Raw genomic sequence first — 26,749 nt, 5'->3', positions numbered from 1 at the left:
ACATCCCAAAACCTCTGGCAGGTTTCAGAGAAAAAGGCAGCTCTTAGAGGGTTGATTATGACAAGCATGTTCCTGCAACACACATATAAATGTGAATGTATAGACTTAGATATATGTGCCTGGATGTACACTTGGGTACAGATATACATGCACACACACGTGCAAACCCCACTCGTGTGCATGTACATGTGTGGAATGCACGTGAGTCTTAATGAAGCTAGGTACAAGATGGATGTAGCATTGTAACTGCTAGGCGCGTTTAGTCCTTATCCCCTGAAGTCCTGGTATCATGAATATCTGGTTCTTTTTCTCTAGAAAGAAAAGTTTGCCAGTACTTCAGAGGAGGCGGTGTCTGCTCAGACAAGGATGCAAGGTATGTCTCACTGAAGTATGAGTAGAAAGTTTTAGGATATGTCATTAGGGGGGCTAGGGGGTGGCTTTGGGTGTGCATAATGTAGTCTAATGTCATCATTTTGGAAGTTGTAGAATGCACAGAAAAACCGCATTCCATTGGTTTCCTGAGCTTCAAACTCCAAAAATAGTTATTTCTCCTTTTGACCTAAGGCTTGACCCATATTAAAACTGCATATTCCTGTGAAAGAATGATTGTATCTACACTTTTGCTATTGATAAGTGTTGGGTTTTGACTGAGGAGAAGAGAAATGCCTAGGAAAGGCAGCCAAGTTCTAGGTGGCCTTATTAAATGTGAAATATATACAGTAAGCTTTTAACTTTATCCTAATAGATACCGTAAATAAACTGCACCAAAAGGAGGAACAGTTTAATGTGTTGTCGTCTGAACTGGAGAAGTTGAGAGAAAATTTAACAGGTAAGGCCGTGTGAACTGGTGACTAGCCATTACATCCAGCAGGGTGCCTAGGAGGAGAGAGTTCATTCATGTTACAGTAACAGATCTGCCAGGCAGACAGCGCCCCACGCGGGCGGCCTGATACTCGTTTGAGATATGTAACCTGGTGCATGTCTTCTTTTCTCTGCTTTATACAAAAGGCCAGCATCGACCATTGCTGCCACCGCCGCCTGCTCTCCTTACACAGTGGGGGCAGTGCACAGCTGACCCCTTGCTCCTCGCCTCTGCCCTTAGCCTTTTTGTTCTTCTCAACCCTGGCCAGAGTGGGCTCAAGTGACTTCTCTTCCTCCCATCACACTCATTAGAAGAAGCCCTAGTGCTTGTCCACCAAACTCCATGTTTCTAGGTGTTCATCTCAGACTTTCTGGCCCTCACCCACGGCACTCAGCTCTTATAGGACGTGTCAGGTCCACCTGGGGGCTTTGACTTGCTTCTTGATTCCTAGCCTTCCTTCAGGTCTTTTCTTAAATATATAATATGTTACTCCTTCCTTTTATCAATGTCCTTTCTCTACCTCCAGGTTTCCTCTTAGCACCACCTCTTCCTATTACATCGTTTTTCTTTATTCAGTTTATAATCTGTCTCTGCTAGAATGTGATTTCCATGCAGGCAGAAATGGCTATCTGCAAACATCTCTAGAGATCTCTAGAGTAAAGATGCATTCTATATGTATGTGTGTCTATATATATGTATATATGTGTATATATGTGTGTGTGCTCTTAACACAACAGTGCTGTTTATTTTCTGTATATTCAGACATGGAGGCAAAATTTAAAGAGAAGGATGATCGAGAAGATCAGCTGGTAAAGGCAAAGGAAAAATTAGAAAACGACATTGCCGAAATAATGAAGATGTCAGGAGATAACTCTTCTCAGCTGACAAAGATGAATGATGAATTGCGTCTGAAGGAAAGGTAGGTCCGACTGCTGGAGAGCACGCCTGCTGGAGAGTGGGCTCGGCAATAAGGCCTTGAGAGGGGATTAACAGCACAGGGCTGCTGGATGGGCATAATCCCAGCACTTGGGAGGAGAGCAGGTGGATTTCAGTCTGGTCTATAAAGTGAGTTCTAGGCCAGCCAAGGCCTAGAACTATGTCTAGTGAAACCCTGTCTTAGAAACAAACCAACCCAGGAAAACAAGGTTGTCCTGTGTACTGGCTAGTTTTGTGTCAACTTGACACAGCTGGAGTTATCACAGAGAAAGGAGCTTCAGTTGAGGAAGTGCCTCCATGAGATCCAGCTGTAAGGCATTTTCTCAATTAGTGATCAAGGGGGAAAGGCCCCTTGTGGGTGGTGCCATCTCTGGGCTGGTAGTCTTGGTTCTATAAGAGAGCAGGCTGAGCAAGCCGGAGGAGGCAAGCCAGTAAAGAACATCCCTCCATGGCCTCTGCATCAGCTCCTGCTTTCTGACCTGCTTGAGTTCCAGTCCTGACTTCCTTGGTGATAAACAGCAGTATGGAAGTGTAAGCCGAATAAACCCTTTCCTCCCCAACTGCTTCTTGGTCATGATGTTTGTGCAGGAATAGAAACCCTGACTAAGACATCCTGGTTTTTTTTTTTTTTTTTTTTTTTTTTGGTTTTTCGAGACAGGGTTTCTCTGTGTAGCCCTGGCTGTCCTGGCACTCACTTTGTAGACCAGGGTGGCCTCGAACTCAGAAATCCGCCTGCCTCTGCCTCCCGAGTGCTGGGATTAAAGGTGTGCGCCACCACTCCCGGCTAAGACATCCTGTTTTAAGGCTTCTTGGTTCCTTTTCTCATTGTGTTCCCATTTTCTGATTTTTCTTAATTTAAGGGGTGTGTGGGTGGGCATGGTGGCGCACGCCTTTAATCCCAGCACTCGGGAGGCAGAGGCAGGCGAATTTCTGAGTTCAAGGCCAGCCTGGTCTACAGAGTGAGTTCCAGGACATTCAGGGCTATACAGAGAAACCCTGTCTCTAAAAACAAACAAACAAAAAAGTGTGTGTGTGTGTGTGTGTCTTGTCTCTCTTTCTTGGTGTTTGTGTCTGTCTCTCTCTCTCTCTGTGTGTCTCTGTGTGTGTGTGTGTGTGTCTGTCTCTCTCTGTGTCTGTCTCTCTTGGTGTGTGTATCTGTCTGTGTGTGTGTCTCTGTGTGTGCTTGTGTGTGTATGTGTCTGTCTCTGTGTGTGTGTGTCTGGAGATTGGAGCTACAGTCCAACTTTCTGTTCCTCCCTCCTTGAATCAGCTGTTTGGTCAATCACATGTGCTGTTTTTTTTACTATTCCACAGTGGGCTTTAAATACCCATCAGGCTTGGTCACCAGTCCTTGTGTGGCCTTCTGAAATGAGCTCCACCCACTTAACTTGTTGAGATGAGAATGGCAGAGTTAAGGAAGGAGTGGAGTAGGATTCTAGACCCCTCAGTGACTTAGGAAGACAAGGCACTGGTTTAATAATGGCAGTAACATCTTTTACAGGACCTTAGAGATGTTTATAGCTTCCTTCACACAATGACAGGAAACACCCAATGAGGCTTACTGTGTGCTTACTGTGTGTATGTAGAGTATATTTTTCTAGCTTCCTATTTGAAAGGAAAAGGAACCAAGGCTCACTTGAGGTATCCCAGCTGAGCCACCTGGTCTTGGCCCTCACTACTTTTACTTAGATTGTCCTAGTACTAAAACTTCTTTTATCTTAAGGTCTGCCAATAATAATGTCTAATGTTCTTAGGTTCTATTTTGTTAGTTTGTGTTTTGAGACATGTAGTCCTGGCTGTCCTGGAACTCCCTATATCAACCAGGCTGTCCTTGAACTCAAGATCTTCTTGTCTGTTTCCTAAGTGTTGGGATTCAAGGTGTGTGCCACCACACCCAGCTTATTCTGAAGTTCAAGTTGCCCTCCCCCCATATCAGTCATTATAAATCAAATACTTAATTAATGAGGCAGAGATTTAGAGAACATTTTGGAACCATTAGAATTTTACTTTGTAAAATATTAATGCTTATAATATTGTATTGCTCTCCAGCCTTTTACCCACATACCCCAGTTCTCAGTCACCAGGCACAGGCCTCCAGGTGCCGCCTGTGCAGGTGACCGATGAGCCAGCACTGTCTGTCTCCCAGCTCGAGCACTGCTTGGTGACTCCTTGATGGCCCTGACTCTGGGCTAATGTCTCACATTGTCACCACGCTCCCAGGAGCTCATGCTTCCCTTTGTCTGCGTTATGTCCGTGCAGGTGCAGGACAACTTCCAGAGTCACTCCTCAACCTCTGTCTACCCCCATCTGAAAGGCAGGGTCTCTCGGTGGCTTGGAACTCCTTAAGCAGGCTAGGCTAGCTGGCCGGAGGGCCCAGGGATCGGCCTGCCTCTGCCTCCCGAGTGCTGGGATTATAAGCACGTACCACCACACTTGGCTTTTTTATAGAGGTTCTGGGGATTGAACTCAGGTCCTCATTGCCTGCAAAGCAAACACCTTACTGACTGAGCTATCCCACCAGCACCCATCTGGTTCTCTTTCAGCAACAATTACTTATGGAAACTTTTGTATTTTCTTTTCCCAAATGGCATTTAAATAACCTTTTGGTAACTCAGTCTGCTGAAAGTTTGAAACTTACTTAATTTTCTTTCTTAATACTTTTTTAGATTAGAAAATAACCTTTAATAAAAATTTTTAGATTTATCTTCATTTTATATGTATAGATTTTTCTACAATTATTTAAGGGCACTGTGTGCATGCAGTACCTGCAGAGGTCAGGAGAGGGCATCAGATTCCCACAAACTAGAGTTCTGAATGATTGTGAGCTACCATGTGGGTGCTAACCAGACCTTGGTTCTTTGATGAAAGAGCAGACAGTACTCTTTTTTTTTTTTTTTTTTTTAAAGATTTATTTATTTATTTATTTATTTATTATTATATGTAAGTACACTGTAGCTGTCTTCAGACAGACCAGAAGAGGACGCCAGATCTCATTACGGATGGTTGTGAGCCACCATGTGGTTGCTAGGATTTGAACTCTGGACCTTCAGAAGAGCAGTCGGGTGCTCTTACCCACTGAGCCATCTCACCAGCCCGCAGACAGTACTCTTAATCACTGAATCGGCTCGTTAGCACTATCTATGTCTGCCTGCCTGTCTGTCTATCTGCCTATCTATCTATATCTATATATCTATATGTTTATCTGAGATAGGGTCTCTCTATTGCTCTGGCTGTCTTAGAACTTGCTGTATAGACCACACTGACCTTGAACTCCCCAAAATTAATCTGCCTCTATCTCCCAAGTGCTGGGATGAAAGGCATGCATCATCATACCTGGCCTAATATATTTATCTCACTCATATTCCTTTATTGATCTATTAATATAAAGTAATAAATCCTTACAACTATAGTAGTTGTTACCCTAAATGTCTTTAGAACAATCACAGTTGTTAAAGTTATTCTTCAAGCAAGTCGTTTTTAAGTTTGTCTTGATTTCAGGTATAATTATATAGTCATCAATTTTGCAGTCTTTGATTTAATTATTATTTATAATATATTTCTAATATAACTTCAATTTTAAACACAAGAAATCTAGATATAGCGATGGTTCAGTAGATAAAGTGATGAATAGGCTTGAGAATTAGAGTTCAGGTCCCCAGAGTCTAGGTAATCCTAAGGACCTGCAGTGACAGGGGAGGTGGAGATGGGTCTCCCAGCATGAAGCAGTAAAGAGAAACCCTGCTTCTAACACGGTGGATCATGAGGACTGGCACCCAATGTTGTCTTCTGACCTCCATGTGCAGTGCTGTGGTGTGTGCATGCCTGGACTCACACGTCATACAGACACAGTGACCATGCATGTACACATAAATAAATTACATACACACACAGCATATGTGCATATATGTATAAAGAACTATCTGACTCTTTATCTTGGAACTCATTCTAGATCCGTGGAAGAGCTACAGCTCAAGCTGACAAAGGCTAATGAAAACGCCAGTTTTCTGCAGAAGAGTATTGGGGAGGTAACTCTTAAAGCTGAGCAGAGTCAGCAGCAAGCAGCCAGAAAACATGAAGAAGAAAAGAAAGAGTTGGAGAAAAAACTGTTGGAACTGGTAAGGAGAAGCAAAGGGGACTGCTGTCACTGTGTGGCCAGGTGACTGGTGTGGCCTGGTGGCTTAGCCCTTCCTTTGGGTTCTGCAGGAAAAGAAGATGGAAACAAGCTATAACCAGTGTCAGGACCTGAAAGCTAAGTATGAAAAAGCCAGTTCTGAGACTAAAACACAGCATGAGGAAATTCTGCAGAACCTCCAGAAGATGCTGGCAGACACCGAGGAGAAACTGAAGGCTGCTCAGGAGGCGAACAGAGATCTGATGCAGGACATGGAGGAGCTGAAAACACAGGCCGACAAAGCCAAAGTATGTTCTGGGGCAGAAAGAGTGCACTTGGGTTATATCTTAGTTGGTTCTGCATCAAGGCTGCAAGAGAGGTTAGGGACAGATGTGACCTGTGCATGCATGGCAGAGTGGCAGATTGCATCTGTTGTGACTTTTAGTGTTTTGTGACAGCTGCTGTCCTTGTAGAGGAGGGTCATGGCTACAAGGTCTCTTCCCCAAATGTCCTGTGTAGCTATCACCACCCCCTGTGCTGCTTGTCCCAGTGGTTGCAACCTCTTACTGTTGCCTGGCCTCTGTCTGCTTGCTTGCAGTAGATTTTCTGTTGGGAAAGCATCTTTCTCTCATCTTGGCTGAGCCTGCTCCACCTTGCACTAGGGTGGTTAAAAGAGACAAATGCTAGAAAGGTGCAAGGCAGAGGCCCAGGGAAGCAAGTGGGCAGTGTTGGAACCGGAGGGAACCCAGCTGCTGAGCAGAGTCTCATAGGAAGAATTAGAATTCTGAGGAAGGCTTTGACTGTCCCCAGGAAGCCTCTGTGAGCTTGCTGACAAGGAAGCTGGGTTAACATAAATCAAGAAAATATCTAATTAGTTGAAAATGGTTAGAACCTGAAATTTCAATTTATGGGTCAGGATCTTATCTAAACTCCATTATGTTCTTTGACTTTGGTAGCTTAGTAAAGTTTACCTTTCCTACTACTATTTCACTTTTTTAAAAAATTTATTTATTTATTATATGTAAGTACACTGTAGCTGTCTTCAGACACTCCAGAAGAGGGTGTCAGATCTCATTGCGGATGGTTGTGAGCCATCATGTGGTTGCTGGGAATTGAACTCAGAACCTTCGGAAGAGCAGTCAGTGCTCTTAACCGCTGAGCCATCTCTCTAGCCCCCTATTTCACTTTTTTATTGCTCAAATTTTTTTTTAATCTCAAATGTTAATTTTACTACATTAGAGAAGTTTACAAAAGAAATCATGAAAGAGAATCTGAAACTATTAAAAGCCTCTTGTTAAGGCTGTCTTAGTTGTAGAATGCCCACCTACCCTGCCCTAGTATCAAGTTCCAGGAACCAAAAGGAACAGCAACACAGACTCCACACTCCTTCCCGTTAATTAGGAGGACCATGACATAATACATGTCAGGTGTAAGGGGTACAGTCTCTCCTCTTCTATGTGGTCTCCTGTGTCTTGAAAGGCTTCAGTATTGTAGACTACACCACAGCAGTCTAGTAGCTCATGTGATGCCGCACTGACTTTGGTGCTTCTATATAAAACTCTTTTGGCTAAAATACTAGGCTTATTCCTCTTCCAAATTGTCATCCGATGACAAACTCTGAAGAATCTGATGAGACCTAAGGGTGTCACCTCAAATAAATTTATGTATGCAGCCAGGAAGCTTTATATGTCACTTCAGGAGGTCACTAAGCCAGTCACCCGGTGACCCAAAAACTCTGCTGTCTATTCCAGAAGCCACTAGTTAGATGAGGCTGTGTAAAGTTAAATTTGCACAGCTTCGAATTCAGCTCTTTAGCAGGACTCAGTGCATTTCAAGAGCTCACTGGGCACATGTCTACTGTGCAGGGTAGGATGAATAACATTTATTTATATTAAATGTTAATAAATTAACATTTATTCCATCACAGAAAACTCTGGGTAGCACCAATATAGACATCATTAATTTATCTTACAAATTAGTACATTTAAAAAAACACCTCATTGTAGCCAGCAAGGCCTAGAAATGAGTCTGCACCTGAGAAGCATACCTGTGACACTGCGACTGATGACTGACACTCTTAGCCTGTTGACTGTCCTTCCTGCCAAGTAAAGGGCTTACACACCCACAGCCTTTCCCTTGCTATCCCTCCTTTTGATAGAATGTACCCACCTATTAAAATATACCCACTTTTTTTTTTTTTTTGGTTTTGCCCCTGACATAGTTTTGAAAAAAATCTTCCATGAATCATTTTTTGAGATAGAAAAAACCTGACAGAACAGTAAGAAAGAGGTTCATTCTTAATGTGGAACCCAAGGATGGTTCTAGAAATGATTTCACACATTGTTTCAAAGAGAAGAAGCAAATGGTCCCTTTGCAAAGCTTGTTTCCTTTGTCCGGTTCCTTTATGGGCCCCTCCTCCAGCTCATCCCCCTTGTTATTCAGATAGTGTTTACAAAGCTTATTGTAGGAAATTCTAAACCTCCTTTGGTTTAGGTCACATTAAGTTATTTGGGCTTGCATTTGCCTGCTTGATTTCATTTGTTCCCATTCTTTCCATCTTTTGTCCCTGTAGTCGCTAACTTATTTGTTAACATCAGCCAAAAAAGAGATTGAAGTGATGTCAGAAGAGCTGAGGGGTCTGAAATCAGAGAAGCAGCTCTTTGCCCAGGAGGCTAATGCTTTAAAGTTAGAGAAAGGGTCTCTTTTATCAAAGCTGATAGAAGTGGAGACCAAGATCACTTTGCTTCAGGAAGACCAGCAGAAACTGTGGTCGGTAAACGAAACCCTCCACTTAGAAAAGGAGAGAGTCTCGGAAGAGAAGCAGGTCGCCGAGAAGCGCTATCAGCAGGAGCACCGGGACAGAGAGTCCCTGGTGGCCGAGAGAGAGAAACTACTTAAGGAGATCAACGCTGCCCAGGAAGAACTCCTGAAGATGCACATGGAGAACGACTCCCTGGAAGCCTCCAAGGTGAGCATGCAGGTGCTCATCGAGGAGCTCCGCTTCTGCAAGGACAAGCTGATGGCCATGTCGGAGAAGGCGCGCGCTGAGAAAGAGCACCTGGAGGGCCAGGTCAAGAAGCTCACCGCTGAGAACTTGGTCCTGGTCAAAGACAAGGATGACGTCATCCAGAAGCTGCAGAGCGCCTACGAGGAGCTCGTCAAGGACCAGAAGGCCCTGGTCCAAGAGATCGAGGACCTCACGACTGAGAAGAAGTCAGCTGCGGAGAAGCAGATGAGCCTGGACAACACCTGCCTCACCCTGAAGGCCGAGCGGGAGAACCTTCTCCAGACCAACCGAGACCTGCAGTTTGAGAAGGACACGCTGCGCCAGGGCCAGGAGAAGCTGAGCGCCAGCCTGGAGGCCACCCTGCAGGTCAAACAGCTGCTCAGCACGGAGGCGGAGACCCTGCGCACGCAGCTGGACTGCGCCAGCAAAGCGCTGAGGAAGGCGGAGCTGGATATGAGACAGCTCCAGACCTCGAACGCCAGCCTCACCAAACTCCTGGAAGAGATTAAGACCTGCCGCGCCATCACGGACTCCGAGTGTATCCAGCTCCTCCACGAGAAGGAGAGCTTGGCGGCCTCCGAGCGGACCCTCCTGGCAGAGAAGGAGGAGCTGCTCAGTGAGAATAGAATCATCACCGAGAAACTCAGCAAACAATCAGAAGAGGTGGCCCGGCTCGAGATGGGCCTGAACGAGAAGATCACGTACTTAACGTCCGAGAAGGAGGTGGCCTGCCAGAAAGTCGCTAAGCTGAAAAAGCAGCAGGATAGTCTCCTGAAGGAGAAGTCGGCCCTGGAGCTGCAGAACGGAGATCTGCTCGCTGACAGGGAAAGTTCTATCAAGACCATAGGGGATCTGAGAAGGAAGTACGACCAAGAGGCTACAAACAGGCGAATCGTTATGCAGGAGAAGATGAAGCTGCTCGGTAACATCGATGCCCTCAAGAAGGAGCTGCAGGAAAGAAAGAAGGAAAACCAGGAGTTGACGAGCAGCAAGTGCGACCTCTCCTTGTTGCTGAAAGAGGCTCAGGATGCCAAAAAGAATCTCGAAAAAGAGCACACTAGCATGATACAGGCGAAGGAGAACTTGAACGCTGAGCTGAAGACCTGTTGCTGCGAGAAGAACATGTTGCTGAGGGATGGCCTGAACCTGCAGGAAGAGTGTCAGAAGCTAAATGAGGAGATTCGGGAAATCCAGCAGACACTAATCCTGGAGAAGGAGGCCAGGGCCAAGGAGAGCGAGACCTCTTTGTACGAGAACAACAAGCTGCATGGGAGAGTAGTGCTCCTGGAGGAAGAGATACAGAGGCTGAGGGTGTGCAGCGAGCAGCTCCAGACTGAGAATTTCACACTTACCCAAGAGAAGACCAACTCAGAGCAGAAGGTGGAGGAGATCATTAAGGAAAAGGAGCTCCTGAGTGCAGAGACGGCTCAGCTCGCGGCCAACATCGAGACCCTCAAAAGCGACTTCGCTGCCCTTTCCAAGTCCAAGTTGGAACTGCAAGAACTACACAGCTGCCTCACCAAGATCCTAGATGACCTGCGGCTGAACCACGAGGTGGCCGTGACCGAGAGGGCCGAGGTGCTCCAGGACAACAAGAACCTCCTGGCCGAGAAACGGGAGATGATGCTGAGAAATGAAGAGGCGCTGAAGGAGAAGGAGAAGCTGGAAGAGAGCTACTTCATCCTTCAGAAAGAGATTAGCCAGCTGGCCCAGACCAACAGCCACATCTCAGCCAACCTCCTAGAGTCCCAAAGCGAGAACCGGACTCTGAGGAAAGACAAGAGCAAGCTTACCCTTAAAATTAGAGAGCTTGAGACCCTTCATTCGTTCACGGTAAAGTGAGAGGTTCGAGTACTGAGCACCCAGAGTCCTCACTAACTGTGCACTAACACTCGGGGCTTAGGTGTAGGTGATTTCTCTTCATTGCAATCTAGGGAAATCCACCTGACTAAGCTAGCTCTGTGTGTGTGTGTGTGTGTGTGTGTGTGTGTGTGTGTGTGTGTCTCCATGTCCACCTTTTCATTACAGCCTAAGGGGTTGATTCATTATTGAATGTCTAATTGTAGAAGTCACTTCTCCTCATTGCAGAAAACCCTGAAAACTGTGAATAAAAAAGCTTTTATGTTTTCTTATTTTCTTATTTATGGAGAGGCTTTGATCCCTGTAAATTTAGCTCTCTCCTGGAGGCTTCACTGTGCACACTGAGCAGACTGAAATACAGTCTCCTGTGTCATTCCGTGCATCATGTCTGTCCCTCCGGAGGGGGACGATCCCTCTGAAATCCCCATGGCTGGTAGTAGAGCGTGTATAATACCAAATTCTCATTAATATCATCAGACCCACCAAATGAAGTTGTAATCAAATGTCTTCAATAGTCATATGATTATTTTTTATATTTAGTAGCTAAGAATTTACATTACTGGACATACATCTTTTTTATTCACAGTCATAGTCATTACTCCATTTCTCTCTTAGATTTTTCCCATTCAGTGTCTCCCATGAAAACTTGAGCCTTATGCCATAATTGCTCAAATAATTTATAATTGTGTGAAAAAGTCTTAGCTTAAATTGAGTGACTTCAAAAGCCCCAAACTGAGGTAGCCAGGAAAGTCTTCTGTACTTACTCCAGTCAATGTAAGAGCCATTCATTCAACTCTCTAGGGTTGTTCTGCATCATCGCCAGATAGTCTGTCACAATGACGAGCGCATGCTTGTCAGTGGAACTTGGAACTTGGATGGAGGTGGAGAGGGAGGAGAGAACGTGGAAAGGATTCAGAGTTGACGTCATGAGGAAGGCCATGGGAAGGGCCCCCCGCCTGGCTCTCCTCCACAGTGTAGACGGCCTGGTTTGTGTGTGCTGCGGCTGGGCTGATGGCTCTCACCCTATGTGTGTGCTGCTCAGCCGCACAGACTCTGAGAGCAGCCTCAGCCGCGCAGTCTGAATTTCCCGGATGGTGCCCGTGCTGTCTCCTCACTGTGTCTCCTTGTGCTTAGGCTGCTCAGACTGCAGAAGACGCCATGCAGATCATGGAACAGATGACCAAAGAGAAAACAGAAACGCTGGCCTCCTTGGAGGACACCAAGCAAACAAATGCAAGACTACAGAATGAAGTAATCAGATTTAAGTGTCTGTGTGTGTGTGTGTGTGTGTGTGTTCCAAGCTTACTGACTTCATGGGATGTTAACTTAAAAAGACTTAACTCAGGAGTAGTCTTTTTTTGTTTGTTTTGAGACAGGGTTTCTCTGTGTAGCCCTGGCTGTCCTGGAACTCACTTTGTAGACCAGGCTGGCCTCGAACTCAGAAATCTGCCTGCCTCTGCCTCCCAAGTGCTAGGATTAAAGGCGTTCGCCATCACCACACAGCGAGGAGTAGTCTTTTTGAAGTGTGGACTTTTAAAGTTTGATCTGTGTTAGACCTGAATGTGCACCGTGCTATGAATCTAGTACTTGCTTAGTAGCACTAAACTTTAAGGATTCATGGAGACACTGATGCATGCCTATAAACCCAGGCCTTGGGCAGTGGCAGTGGAAGAATTAGGAGTTCAAGGCTGGTCTGGGCTACCGAAGATCCTAAAAACTAATGAAAAAGCCAAAGGATGAAGAGGAAGCCCTCATATGTGGCGGTCTTAGATAACTACTTAGTGATGGCACTGTGAGAGTTTTATAGCCTTCCTTTTTATCCTTCCTTTTCCCCTTCAACTTTCTTCCATTTCCCCACCCCTGTACAGGCTTTTTCTTGGCTTGGTTCAGTATTTACATCCTTTCGTGTCTTCTTGAGCAAGTCATTTCTGGAGCTCTGACAAATTTGTGGCGTCAGGTTATTTCTGTTCTGTCTACACGTAGCATTTCCCTTTGGATGTCGCTCTGATGCCCTGTGCCCATCTCCTCAGCTCACAGAAATTCTTCCCAAAAAGCTATCTGAAGTGGGATGTGAAGGTCTAGATAGTTTCAGGTGCTTTTTAAAGTCACAGGCAAGTAAGACATTCAGGAAGTAGTTCAAAGGAAGAGACTGCCAGGTGGAAAAGCTACGTGAAGACTAAGCCCCCTCATCAAGGCTAAAGGTCAGATCTTCCAAAATGGACATTTTTAGGTAATTTGGGTAAATAAAAATTTACAGAGAGTACTCCCGTGTTTTGAACATTTTCCTGGAGGATGGGATCCAGCAGAATTTTGTCTTCCCTCAGGAGGCCAGTTATTACCAGATCACAAGGTAGACGAGCTGTTTCTTGGGCCTATTACAATGCTTTTTTTTTTTTTTTTTGGTTTTTCGAGGCAGGGTTTCTCTGTGTAGCCTTGGCTGTCCTGGAACTCACTTTGTAGACCAGGCTGGCCTCGAACTCAGAAATCCGCCTGCCTCTGCCTCCCGAGTGCTGGGATTAAAGGCGTGCGCCACCACGCCCGGCTCTATTACAATGCTTTATTTCCCTCAGTCATACATCTAGGATATTAAAGGACAATAAAAGGAATGTGGTAGCCGGGTGTGGTGGCGCACACCTTTAATCCCAGCAGAGGCAGGCGGATTTCTGAGTTCCAGGCCCCCCTGGTCTACAAAGTGAGTTCCAGGACAGCCAGGGCTATACAGAGAAACCCTGTCTCAAAAAACCAAAAAAAAAAAAAAGGAATGTGGTATGTTAAAATTAGCATGGTACTTTCTGGATTCCTGGTTGATGGCATATGATATGATAAAGGGAGGCATCTCCCTCCTCTGGCTATAAAACATAAGGATATAAAGCCCAGGCTTGCTAGCTTGCCTCTAGAATCACACCTTGTATAGTGGATGGACGGAATAAGCTCCATCCATTCGAAGAACTCCAGCCACCAGCCAGTGATCCATTCATGAAATGCCTGACATCCCCACTAGAGGGCAGGCGTTAAGAAGGCTCCTGGACAGTGTGTGGGAAGAACGTTTGTGAGAACACTTCACGCAGCATGGTGTCTTCCTCTTCACAGAAATTGCAGATGGATTTACCCCCGGCTGACACATGGTTGATTCAAATAAATAAGCTTTATAAGTTTAGAACTGACCTTGGAAAGATCATCTCGTATATTACTGATGAGTAAGGAGAGAAAAGGGCTTTACTGCAGGATTGCAAAGATTGATCCTTGAGACTTGATGCTTGACAGTCTACTTCTTGCCTTTTAAAGATGGGCTGTTTTGAAGGGCAACCTCAGGAGAAAATACTGAGAATTTTACAAGAGAATAACAAAGCCAGACATGGTAGTGTACACTGATAACCCCAGCCTGGTAACCAAACAAACAAAAGCACACAGGACTAAAGGACGCTCTGCCTTGTCACACACGGGCAGTTCAGGTTGGCATTTTGGCCAGGTGTACAGGAAATGAGTGAAGGGGGAGGGGATGTGCGCACAGTTCATAATCAGCTTGTCGTTTGTATCTCGTCTCCTGATGACTCTCCCTGCCGCTTACATATGACTAATGTCATCTATTTTTAAATACATATCTTTGTGAATAATTTATCCAGCCATGTCACTGAAAAATGAAATGATTTCATCCATTTTCTTTCTCTCTTGGTCTTTAAGTTGGACACACTTAAGGAAAACAACTTGAAAACTGTGGAAGAGCTGAACAAGTCAAAAGAACTGCTGAATGTAGAGAACCAAAAAATGGAAGAATTCAAGAAAGAAATGTGAGTTTGTCTCTTCTGAGGGGAATTTTACGCTTTAAAAGAAAAGCAATATCTGAAAAGACTAGAAAATAGTTGTATATCAGTCTCCTAAAATGTGTTCCCCATGAGCAAATTCAGGAATTACCCTTAGAACCACGGCTAAGTTGAAGATCAGAGGAATCTGGGCTAGCTGCTGAATTAAGACACATAGAGTTCATTGTCACTTTCCAACTAGATGGCTGGTTATGTACTAGAGTGAAATTTGAATTTTATATGATAGCTGGCCATAACATGTGGATAAGATCATAAGACCTTTTATTAACAAATACTTCAAAAGCTCGACATGGTGGTGCACACCTTTGATTCCAGCACTTGGGAGGCTGAGGCAGGTGGATGGATCTCTGTGAGTTCAAGGCCAGCCTGGTTTACCTAGCAAGTTCCAGGACAGCTAGGGCTACACAGAGAAACCCTGTCTCAAAAAAATAATTAACTAAAAATATCAAAATGAATCTTTCAAAAAAAATTTTAATAGGAAAAAAAAGTCAGCTCGGTGTGGTGGCGCACGCCTTTAATCCCAGCACTCGGGAGGCAGAGGCAGGCGGATTTCTGAGTTCGAGGCCAGCCTGGTCTACAAAGTGAGCTCCAGGACAGCCAGAGCTATAAAGAGAAACCCTGTCTCGAAAAACCAAAAAAAAAAAAAAAAAAAAAAAAGTCAGACATGGTGGCACATGCCTATAATTTCAAGTACTTGAGAGTCTGAGACAGGATAATTACTGTGAATTAGAGGCCAACCTGGGCTACATAGTAAATTCCAGGCTAGCCTGGGCTACAGCTGCATTTAGTAAGTGATGGCTGGGGAAAAAATGAGCAGCTGAGTTGACATCCCAAGGACCCACTTACAAAGATGAGTATGGTGGTTTACATCTACAACCCCAGTGCTTCGGCGCAGAGCCAGGAGGGTCCCTGGGGTTTGCTGAACATCTAATGTAGCTGCAACGGTAAACCCCAGGTTCAGGAGAGACCCTGTCTCCAAACATGAAGCAGAGAGTGACTGAAGAAGACACCCGGGGTCCACTAGCCTCCATCTACATGTGCACACATGCTCACATTCATGCTTGCACACACACACACACACACACACACACATTCACATACATGAATAAGAACATACATACCAAACACAAGGGAAACTAGCATTTTAGTTACATTCAGAGAGGGTGGACTCAAGAATAACTTAAACAGTTTGTCCCTCTGTGACACAAGTAGTTAATGCTACCTGACTGTGGGACACTGAGGTGACTTTAGTTCATTTGTGTTACAGGTCTCCCATTGCTGTAGTGTTACTCTTGAGCTCTCTGAGCACATTAGGTACTGGGGGATGGGGGAGGGGGGGGCGAGCCACAGTGGACCTAACCAAGAGAGCCTTTATGTTTAGATAGCATTCTCGTTCCACATTGATTACATAGGACTCATCCTTTAGTAGTCTGCCCACTCAATTCGGTGAGTCCTCACTGATCACTCTCCATCACCCTTCCCAGTTGGTGCAGAATTAGTGCCACACCCACAGAGAGACAAACTCTGGCTCAGTGCGGTTGTAAAGTGCGTGCTTAGCATGTGTGAGGCACTGAGTCTGAAGCGAGAGTCGGGGAGAGGTGGTTTTCATAGCTGGATGTGGTGGTGTGTGCTTGTCATCCCAGAAAGCGGGAGACCAGCAGGAGGATCACTGTCAATTCCAGGTCAGCTCGTGCTGCCTAGTGAGGACCGGTCTCACCCCCACCCCCACCCCTGTGCCCCCCCCTCATGCCTGTGGAAGGAGTGGGGGTAGGAGACAGTGGGGCCAGCCACAGTCATAGCAATGGTGGCCTTTCTTTCCTCTGACACTTACTTCCCTGAGGGAAGTTGTTGAAATGACAGAGAAGCAGGCCCTGTGCCTGGCCGCTTTAGAGTCTTTCTGCCCACCAGGCCAGAGGAAATTCCCTCTTCCTGTCAGTGACAAGGCACCCCAGGGCTAGATTTTAACTTTGCATAGAAACTGGTGGAAGGAGGCCTGGGGGGTTGATGAAAAGCCCTGGCCTGTGACTCTCTGTCCTCTGCCCTAGGCTTGGCCACACTTCAAGGCAGGGACGTTTGCTCTCAAAGGGCTGTGTGACTGGAATGGTACTTCCTGGGTGGTTGTGCATTCCTGAGTTGCATTGTTCAGTGCCAAAAGCTGGGGCATGAACAACAGCTTGTGTGTGTGTGTCTGTGTGTCTGTGTGTGTCTATTTCTGTGTGTCTGTGTGTGTGTCTGTATATGTGTATGTGTGTGTATTTCTGTGTGTATGTGTGTGTCTATTTCTGTGTGTCTGTGTGTGTGTCTGTGTGTGTCTGTGTGTGTCTATTTCTCTGTATATGTGTGTGTGTCTGTATATGTGTATGTGTGTGTATTTCTGTGTGTATGTGTGTCTATTTCTGTGTGTGTGTGTGTGTGTCTATTTCTGTGTGTATGTGTGTGTGTGTGTGTGTATCTGTGTGTGTGATAGGCATACAGCAGCAGGCAGCCATGTTCTCCAGAGCCGTGGTGGTGTTTGTCCTTAGCTAATAGAACAATGCCTCCTAGAGAAACAGGGGGACCAGAGGAGCTGCACTTCCTCGTGGAGTTCCCTTCCATGGCCACTGCTCTTAGAGCTGGAAACCAGCACGTGTGATGGATTAACTCCATGCTCCCTGCTTGAGTCTTGTCTTTTGACACAGTTTCTCTGTATAGCCCTGGCTGTCCTGGAACTCACTTTGTAGACCAGGCTGGCCTCGAACTTAGAAATCTGCCTGCCTCTGCCTCTCGAGTGCTGGGATTAAAGGCGTGCGCCACTACCGCCCAAGAGAGCCCTTGATTTGAGTTAGCCAGCTCCTAATTCCAGCAGGAGAGAGAGCCACAGGGAAGTGGTTTCCCATTGCTCTGTGACTTTCTATCTTTGAAGAACTGACAAAACAGTCCAATTTTCTGGACTATATTTAACTTAATAAACTTATGAGCAAAATGTAAGTCAGTATCAACAGTGTTTATTCTCTCATTTTTAAGCTAGGGAATACTTTCTGTTTTAAGATACCTTGTCCTGAAAGAAAAGCAGCTTGAAGATTAGTTAGAATGGCTGGGAGGTGGCTTGGTTGGTAACATGATCACCAAGCAAGCCTAAGGACTTGCCATTGGATCCCTAGCACCTGGGTAAAGGCCTGTGTGGCTGGGGCACCCGTGGTGCCGGTGCTGGGGAGGGAGCGAGAGGAAGAGTCCTGGCCTCACTGGTGCTGCTCTAGCCGATCCTGGAGCTCAGGCCCAGTGAGAGCACGCGTCTCATCGAGTAAGGTGGAAGGTGGTTGAAGAAGACAACCAGGGCAAGCCTGGCCTCCCATGTGTACATACACGCTCACATATGTACCCACAAACGAACTCACACACACTCACACAGTTGTTGGAAATATTGGTTTCTTCTATTTGAGATGGAACCCAGCTCCATGGAGTCAGTTCTCTTCTTCTACCTTTATGTGCGTTCTGGGGTTCGAATCCTGACTCAGGCTTGCGTGGCAAGTGCTTTACCTACTGAGCCCCAGTGGGCAGTGTTTTTGGTTTTTGGTTTGATTTTTTTTTTTTTTTTACTGCACTATTTTTTTAGTGGATAGTGCTAAGCAAGCACTAACCCACTGGTCCACACCTCCAGCTCACAGTATGTTTTGTTTGTTGGTTTGTTTGTCTGTTTTGTGTTTGCTCTTTTGAGACAAGATCTCCGGCCCTGGCTGTCCGAGAACTTGCCGTGTAGACCAGGCTTGCCCTAGGCTTGCAGAGATTCACCTCCCTCAGCCTCCTGAGTGCTGAGGTCAAAGGCATGCGCCACTGCACAGGGCCGCACTGTGTGTTCTTTAAACCAGCATTTTCAAAACCCTGTAACACCTAAACCTCGTGCATATGTGATGAAAGGACAGGCTTTTAACCAAGCAGAAGAGGAGCTCAAACATCACTGCTGGCTGCCAGATGTGGTGGCATGCACTGTAATCCCAGCACCCCAGAGGCCAAGGCAGGGCGAGTTCAAGTTCAAGATCAGCTTTCAAAACACAGCAAGACTTTGTATCCGCAGACAAAAATGCACCCACGAAGGTAGTGACAGCCTGAGAAATACTGTAGTTTATGATGGTTTCATCATAAGAAAAATCTTCTGATTTGTCAAGGGTTACTGGACTTTAGCCAATGAATTTAATATGTGGGGTGTGTGTGTGTGTTTGTATGTGTGTGTGTATGTATGTGTTTATCCATTCTACTTTGTTTTCCTGTTGCTGTGATAAATACCACAACCAAAAGCAACTTGGGGAAGAAAGGTCTATTTGGCTTATAGGTCACAGTCCATTCCTGGGGGAAGCCGGAGTAGGACCCCGAGGCAGGAACCAGAGCAGAAGTCAATGAGGGACAATGCTTTCTGGCTCACTCTCAACGCTCATGCTTTGCTCTTATACAGCCTCGGTCCTCCTGCCCAGAGATGGTGCTGCCCATGGTGGGCTGGGACCTTCCCCCCCACATCAGTCAACAGTTAATCAAATGCCCCACAGACATGTCTGCAGACCAGTCTGATGCAGGCAGCTCTTCATCTGGGCTCCCTTCTTGGGTATATCTAGTCTGTGTCAAGTTGACAAGAACTGGTGATATCTGTATGGGTAAAGAGGTTGATGGCTCCACAGTTAAAATCCTTGCCTTCAGGGCCCAGGCTTGCTGTATTCCCTATATACTTATCTCTGTAAGAAAGTTGAATTCAGTGTGCTAAGAGAACTTTTGTTTAGATTTATTCCCCTAAACCTTCATGAGGTCTTTATAGAGTATGTTATTATCGGTAGGTGGAGAATTAAAAATTGAGAAAATCGAATATGCCAAGCACTGCCACCCATTAGACAATTGAAGTTAAAAATAGATGTGTTCATGCATTGACAGATGGATTCCTACCCAGATGACTGGATTCAGAATCCAGCCACATAGGACAGCTTGCTAAGTAGAGTTTACCCATCATAGACCTACTTAAAATCCAAAACTGTCTCAAAACCTCCCATGGCATAAACTAGAATCTAGTGATTAAATGAAAATATTTTGAACAGCCATATGTAAATGATAATAGTTCCAAATGTATATTTGGTTAATCTTTTAAAAATGTACTTAGTATTATTTTTTCCCTCTAATTTATTTCACTTCATATCCCAATTGCTGCCCCACCTCCTCCTGGTACTCCTTCACGCAGTTCCTTCCCTTATCCCCAGGTTTAATTTAGTAATAAGAAAATATCTAATAAATATATCTACCTTATTGTTTGTATTGGCACTCATGATCCTGGTTAGCTGGCAAGCTGTTATGTTTATTTGCTTTTAATTAACAATTAGCATTGTAGAAAGAATACCATCAACTATCTCCTATTTATTTTGGAAAAAAATTCCTTTGGGCATTTCACTTCCCATTGTCCTAAAAATAAGCTCAGCTTCACAGTAGCACCTGACTCTGATGGATCCCTGGGTTTTTATTGCAAGAGAAAAATAGATTAAAAGATTTGTGTTTGCCTCTAGAACAAAGTGCTTAGGCAGCAAATTAAATCACCATCGTCATAGTGGGGTTCGGGGTAATTATCTAACCACTTTTCCGATCCATGAAGGCTATACTGACCATGGCATTTGTCATCTATCTACAGCAAAATTTGCTTTTGGGTGGGGTGTGGGTAGTAAGAGGGTGTAGAGAGAGTGTTCATTCGGTATTTTAAAATGTCATACTTGTGGACAGCCAATCTCTTTCTGAGAGGTTAAGATGTGCGCAGTCTCTTGTTGTTATAGATCTTATCGGGCACGTGATCCAGATCTATTTTCCTCGGCGCTGTGAAACTGTTGTCTCCCACAGTTTCCTTGCTTGTCTTGTTTCTATGGTAACCGTGCACTCACTGTCCTTGCAGAGAAACCCTAAAGCAGGCAGCAGCTCAGAAGTCCCAGCAGCTTTCAGCACTGCAGGAAGAGAACGTCAAACTTGCCGAGGAGCTGGGGAGAACGCGGGACGAAGTCACAAGTCATCAGAAGGTCAGTGGCCCTTCAGTGGGGACCCTTAGGAGGCTCAGGGGTGCTGGTATCCCCTGTCCCTGCAGCGTTCCCGGAGGCTACTCAGATCTGCTCTGTGTGATGTTGTTTCCTGTGAGATGGCTCGTTTATCTCTTTGCTTCCAGGGATGCACACGGCTATAGAACTTAGGGTCGGAGTGAAGTTCCACTATCGCGTCTTACACACACACACACACACACACACACACACACACACACACACACACACACACACACACACACACGAGCAGCACCAGCGCCTAGAAAGCAGCACACTTACCAGCAGCTAGAAAGGTTCTTATTCAACCACTACTCTCCTAGTGCATTTAAATGAGAAGAGCCAGACAGTGACTTCTCCCTGCCACAGCTTTGATTCCAAGATATTTTCCCCTCTTTCACTGAAGTTGGTTTTCAGGATACAGATTCTAAGATTATGATTTTGTGTGAGGGTTACCAGTTGATTCTGAGGAGGACTCTCTTCAAGTTTAAAGACATAGCATTTTGCCGACAGACTTGTGAACGTGTGTGTGTGTGTGTGTGTGTGTGTGTGTGTGTTGATTTATGGAATGTGGGTTCTAACGAGAGTGCATCACAGCCTGCTTGCTGAGTTGTGTGTCATAGACTTCTCTGACAGAAACAGTTCTGAAACACGGGAACAGAACGGATTGTAAATGAATACTGAATCTAAATGTTGCTCACATCTGACCCCTGAGCAGCCGCTGGGAGGTTTAGCCGTTTGTGATGGCTTTACACTGCAGAGGAAAAGCTCGCTTGCCTCCTGCAAGCACTGGCTGTGACTGGCTGTGACTGGTGAGTGATTTAAAGTCTCAGCACTTCATTTGCATCAGGATGGAGCAGTTTGTGGTAAAAACACTTTTTTTTTTTTCTGTTTTTTGAGAGCAGGACATCACTGGTAGCCTGGAACTCAGCCTGTCCTAGAGGCTGGCTTCAAACTCAGAGCAGTCCCCCTGCTGCCATCTCCCAAGTACTGGGAAAGTCACCATGTCCAGAGTTTACGTGAGACTCTCTGATTTTTATTATAGCTTTGCTCGGCTCTCCTCATGTCATAGAGGAAATGCTACGCCGCCCAGCTCCGGTGCTCACACACAGAGATGACAGTGGCAATCTATCCCCGCCACAGTTCTGTGTGGCAGCACTCTTCGTCCCTGTGGCAGAATATGGAAGCACAGAGAAGCTAGGAATCTGTTCAGCATCCTCTGGGGACAGTGTCCCAACATTTGTCATGTCACTTGGGCTTGGGACAGAATCAAAGTGAGTTGACTTAAGCAGGGTCACTGCAGACTCCTTTGATCAGCTTGAGAGAAACTTGCGCTCATGAAAAATAGAAGTCGAAGAAGAATTTTCTTTCTGATGTAGTTGGAATGTCTGCGGCATCTGGGATGTGCAGCCAGGGTGGCCCAAGGCCCGGAAGAGAAGGATCTGAGTGCTCAGTCTGTCTCAGTTGGCTTTTCTTTTGTCTTTTGTTTCTCCCAGTTCTTTGACCATCTCTGGTGGAGGTGGTGGGCTCTTTCTGTAGGATGGGCAAGGAGGCTGTACTGTCCTCTTGTGCTCTGATCTCAGATGGACTAATTATATTCCTTGTGCCTTACTCAGCACTCGAAGGGGCTGAGGAGACCTCCTGACTCTTGGCAGAGCATCTCAAAGCTCTTCCTTAGCTGGCGACTGAGAAGGCTTTGTGCTTAATGCTTCAAATGGGCATTTTTCTGGGTGTTAGAAAATAGAAGCTCCATCTCTGAAAACGTCTTCCTTGTAAAGCATGGAAACTGGTATGGTGACATGAGCCTGTGACCCCAGCGCATGGGGGTGGAAGCATGAGGGTCAGGAGGTGTAGGCCAGCCTTGGCTACACAGTTAGTTTGAGACCACCCAGGCCTACAATGGCCAGTTCAAGGCTAAACTGAGCTATGTAAGAGTCCTGCCTTTAAAACAAACAACCAAAAAGTTGCTTCTTATGCAACTTTAGGTCATTGTTGTTTGTATTTTTTTTTAAGATTTATTTATTTTTATGTAATTACACTGTAGCTGTCTTCAGACACTCCAGGAGAGGGCATCAGATTTCATTATGGATGGTTGTGAGCCACCATGTGGTTGCTGGGATTTGAACTCGGGACCTTCGGAAGAGCAGTCGGCGCCCTTAACCACTGAGCCATCTCGCCAGCCCGTATTTTTTTATTTAGAAAATACAAGTAAATGTCAGCTAAGACATGATAGTTTTGGTGATGGACACTCCGTCCTCCCCCTTTTTTTCTTTAAACTGGGGAATCAAACCAAGGGCCTTAAACATGTAAGACAAGTGCTATATTGTCTTGTCAACTGAGCTATTATTTTAATAATCTCCCTGATTATAGAGATTATTAAAAGTGATACTAGCCTGCCGGGTGTGGTGGCGTACGCCTTTAATCCCAGCACTCGGGAGGCAGAGGCAGGTGGATTTCTGAGTTCGAGGCCAGCCTGGTCTATAAAGTGAGTTCCAGGACAGCCAGGGCTACACAGAGAAACCCTGTCTCGAAAAACCAAAAAAAAAAAAAAAGTGATACTAGCTAGGCAGTGGTGGCACACACTTTTAATCCCAGCACTCGGGAGGCCTGGTCTACAGAGTGAGTTCCAGGACAGCCAGGGCTACACAGAGAAACCTTGTCTCGACAACCCACCCCCAAATAATAATAATTTAGCTAGGTGTGGTAGCTCACACCTATAATCCTAGTAACCATGGTACTTGGGAGGCTAAATCAGGAGGTTTCCAAGTTTGAGCCCATCCCAGGCCACGTGGGTCCAGGCCAGCCTGGACTACACAGCAAGACCCTGTCTCAGCCACTTATCATCCATCCCACACATACATTCATATGTACATATAGAAAGTGGTTGCCACCACCCTCAGGTTAGAGGTTGACGCTTGTCTGACTCGGACTCTTTATGTGTTAGCTCTCTGAACCTGTAGCCCTAACTGTTTCTGTAAAATTATGAGTTTTCACTTTCTAGAGTTTTTTTCTAGAATTTCTAGAAAAAAAAAAAAAAACTCTAGAAAATTTCACTTTCTAGAATTTTTTTTTAAGTGTTGGAGACAAAATCTACATCTTTTTGCATTAGTCAAGCCTCTGTTAGAAAAGTAATATAAGTGAGCTCTGACTGTAAGTCAGTGATATAGAGTGTTTGCTTGGCTTGCCTGAGGTCTCAAGTTTAGGCTCTAGTACCTCAAAAGCAAGATGGAGAGAGAGGAACTATCTGACAGAGCTACAGTGTTTGGCAGACATGCTATTTTTAAAATAAAGAACTTCAGTTGTATTGCCATATTTAGTGTTTCCTTCTAAAATTAAAGTAGCAAAGACTAGGTTGAGAGGGTTAGGTAAATTCTGACCCAGGCCTAGGTGGCTTTCCTTTGCAATATTGTTACTCTTTGGGCATTTACTGGGAAGGCTCAGGATTGCTTTTGTGGAATCTTGACCTTCCTCTGAGACCAAAAATCTTATAGGTCAGACAAGCTGGGGGCTTCCCACTGAGGCGAGAACAGTACCTGTGCCTTAGAGCCTGTTCCCTGCTGGTGCCCTGCTCAGGATGAAACTTCTTCACCAAATAAAACTGTGAGCTAGGAATGTAGGGTAGTATTTGTAGACTGTGAGTGTTGCTCAGTGGTAAAGCACACATCTCCAATGCAGGAAGCTCTGGGTTCGAGCCCAGCCACCCGGATGTGTGTGTGGGGTGTGTACTTTGAACTCTAGTGTTTTTTGTTTTATTTTATTTTATTTTTCTGTTTCAAATGTTTATTTGCTTATAAATCCCAAGACATCCCAAAATCTGTCTGCATCCCAAGATCCTTATTGGAGTCTCTGGAAAGGAAGCTCTCCTCTGGGAAGTCTCTTTTATTTGAGGACCACTCACTTCCTGCTTGTTCTTTTCACATTCCCAGGATAAATCATTGTCAGAATTTTTAAACCACATTCCCAAGAGGCTTCAGACCAAGGCTGTTGTGAATTAGAGGAATCCCTGCCTCCGGGACAGTGGTTTTGTAGAGCATTTCCCTTTTATTCTCTTAAAAAATAAAAGGCGGTGAAGAACTTCTGAAGCTGGAGAGGTGGAGGCAGGAAGAGCAGAAGCTTAAGTCATCCTCCCATAGATCGTGAGTTCAAGGCCAGCGTGGGCTACGCAAGACCCTGTCTCTAGAAAGCAGGAAGTGGGTGAGGAGCAATGGTGGAAGAAGAGGCCAATGAGCAGGACTTGACTGGCTTGGGTGTGGAATGGAGCTAGAAGTCCCGTTTGCTATGCTTGCCCGTGAGGCTGCAAGTGTCTCGCTCCAGAGGTGGGAAGGAGGAGCCTAACAGCTGGAAGGCTCCCATGCTTGTCTACAGTCCTGGAAAGAGGCCGGCTTGGTCAGAAGTACAGTCCCCAACCCTGTCGGCAGCTTGCTGTGCCTGCACTATTAGGTAGTTTTCCCCAACTGAAATCCTTCCCTAAAAGGGAGGAGGGGCTACCGAGCTGGCTCAGCAGCTTAGAGCACTTGTTGCTCTTGCACAGGTTCTGTCCCCAGTGCCCACACAGTGGCTCACAGCTAACCTCTGTGGGCATCAGGCACAAGTGTGGTGCACAGACATCCATGTAGGTAAAACACTCGCAGATATATAAAATAAGTTAAAAATGTTAGTACATTTACTTATTGTTTATGTGTGTGGACTCAGTACCCATGCAGGTCAAGGGACAATTTGAGGGAGTCAGTTTTCCTCTCTCATCTCTTATGTGGCTTGGTAGCAAATGCCTTTACCCACTGAGCCATCTTCCCAACCCTAAAGTTCTTCCTTAAGTCTTGCTTTCTGTGTGGGGTTTGTCATTTTAAGTGAGAAGAGGGACATTAGCTGGGATCACTTAGATTGTGCCTGGCCCTAGGGCTTATCTGGCATCAGTATGCAAAGTACATTATCTTTTAAACTTTTAAAATTATTATTATTATCGGGAGGCAGAGGCAGGCAGATTTCTGAGTTCGAGGCCAGCCTGGTCTACAGAGTGAGTTCCAGGACAGCCAGGGCTACACAGAGAAACCCTGTCTCGAAAAACCAAAAAAAAAAAAAAAATTATTATTATTAGTAGTAGTGTGTGCATAAAGTATGATTGTGTGTGCATGTGTGTGTGTGTGTGTGTAGGATGTGTTTATGTGACTACAGTCGTGTACTCCATGTCACACATTTGGAGACCAGAGGACAACTCTACAGTTGAGTCTTTCCTTGCACCCTCATGAGGACTCTGAGGATGAGACCTAGGTTGCCAGCCTTGCTCAGCAAGCGCCTTCATCCCCTGAGCTGTGCCGCCAACCCTGCCCTGTCTTCTAGAAGGAGTATGTTCGGTAGAGCCAGGTGAAATTCCTTTGTTTGGCAATCTTGGCAGGAGACAGGTCTCAGAAGTTACGACTGTTAGTGCAAGAGCATAGCCTGTGCTCACAGCAAGTTTTCTGCCTGATGCCCCGAGTGGCTTCTTGTTGTTCTATGTTGCCTCATGTCTGTGTGTACGTCAGCTCCAGTTTTAAACACTGTAAGTGTGCAGTGCCATGACACTTACTTTCTTTCCTTTTCCTTCTTTCTTTTTTTTTTTTTTTGAGAAAGGATTTCTCTGTGTAGCCCCGGCTGTCCTGGAACTCACTCTGTAGACCAGACTGGCCTCGAACTCAGAGATCCACCTGTCTCTGCCTCCCCTTATAGAGCCCATGTTGTACAACCACTACCTCCGTTTAGTTCCAAAACAGTTTTAGAACTTTAGAGGGAATCTCCAGGCCCACTCTGAGCAGTCGCTCCTCACCCCCTTCCCCCAGGCCCTGGAAACCACCATTCTAAGGGTTTGTCTGTTCTGGACACTACACATCATTGGAACCAAGTACTGTATGGCTTCTTTATTTAACATAGTGTTTTCAGGAGTGGGGTAATTATATTTCGTTCCTGAATTTTATTCCTTCTGACAGACACGTGGGTGTTTACTTGCTCATTTTTATTGGATGCTATATGCATTCTTTCTCCATTTATACGGTGACCTGTCCCTCCAGGTCTGCAGTCCTGCCTATGTATGGTAGCTGCCTCTAAATACCACACTGGATATTCTGTGAGGTGGGAACTCTTTTTTTTTTTTTT

The 26,749-nt window shown here is 45.5% G+C and overlaps 1 protein-coding gene across 16 annotated transcripts in view; it reads left to right on the top strand.

Annotated features, from left to right (window-relative positions):
• The window catches only part of Clip1 (CAP-Gly domain containing linker protein 1), a 113,394-nt gene that overhangs the window by 66,426 nt on the left and 20,219 nt on the right, over positions 1-26,749 (top strand). For 12 of the 16 annotated variants that reach the window (XM_085837172.1, XM_021163648.3, XM_021163646.3 and 9 more), the window contains 8 exons: positions 316-373; positions 746-829; positions 1,625-1,781; positions 5,748-5,913; positions 6,002-6,217; positions 11,911-12,027; positions 14,458-14,564; positions 20,488-20,608. In XM_085837172.1, coding sequence (XP_085693298.1) covers positions 316-373; positions 746-829; positions 1,625-1,781; positions 5,748-5,913; positions 6,002-6,217; positions 11,911-12,027; positions 14,458-14,564; positions 20,488-20,608 — 1,026 coding nt within the window. Of the gene's footprint in view, positions 1-315; positions 374-745; positions 830-1,624; positions 1,782-5,747; positions 5,914-6,001; positions 6,218-8,481; positions 10,750-11,910; positions 12,028-14,457; positions 14,565-20,487; positions 20,609-26,749 lie in introns of all 16 variants that reach the window. The other 4 variants (XM_085837164.1, XM_085837163.1, XM_029476950.2 and 1 more) reach the window with 1 other exon arrangement.

Source organism: Mus caroli, unplaced genomic scaffold (genome assembly GCF_978045245.1).
Source record: "Mus caroli unplaced genomic scaffold, Mus_caroli_1 scaffold_4, whole genome shotgun sequence".
Lineage (NCBI taxonomy): Eukaryota > Metazoa > Chordata > Mammalia > Rodentia > Muridae > Mus > Mus caroli.
Note: the sequence above shows the minus strand (reverse complement) of the source record. Positions and strands in the feature narration are given on the sequence as shown.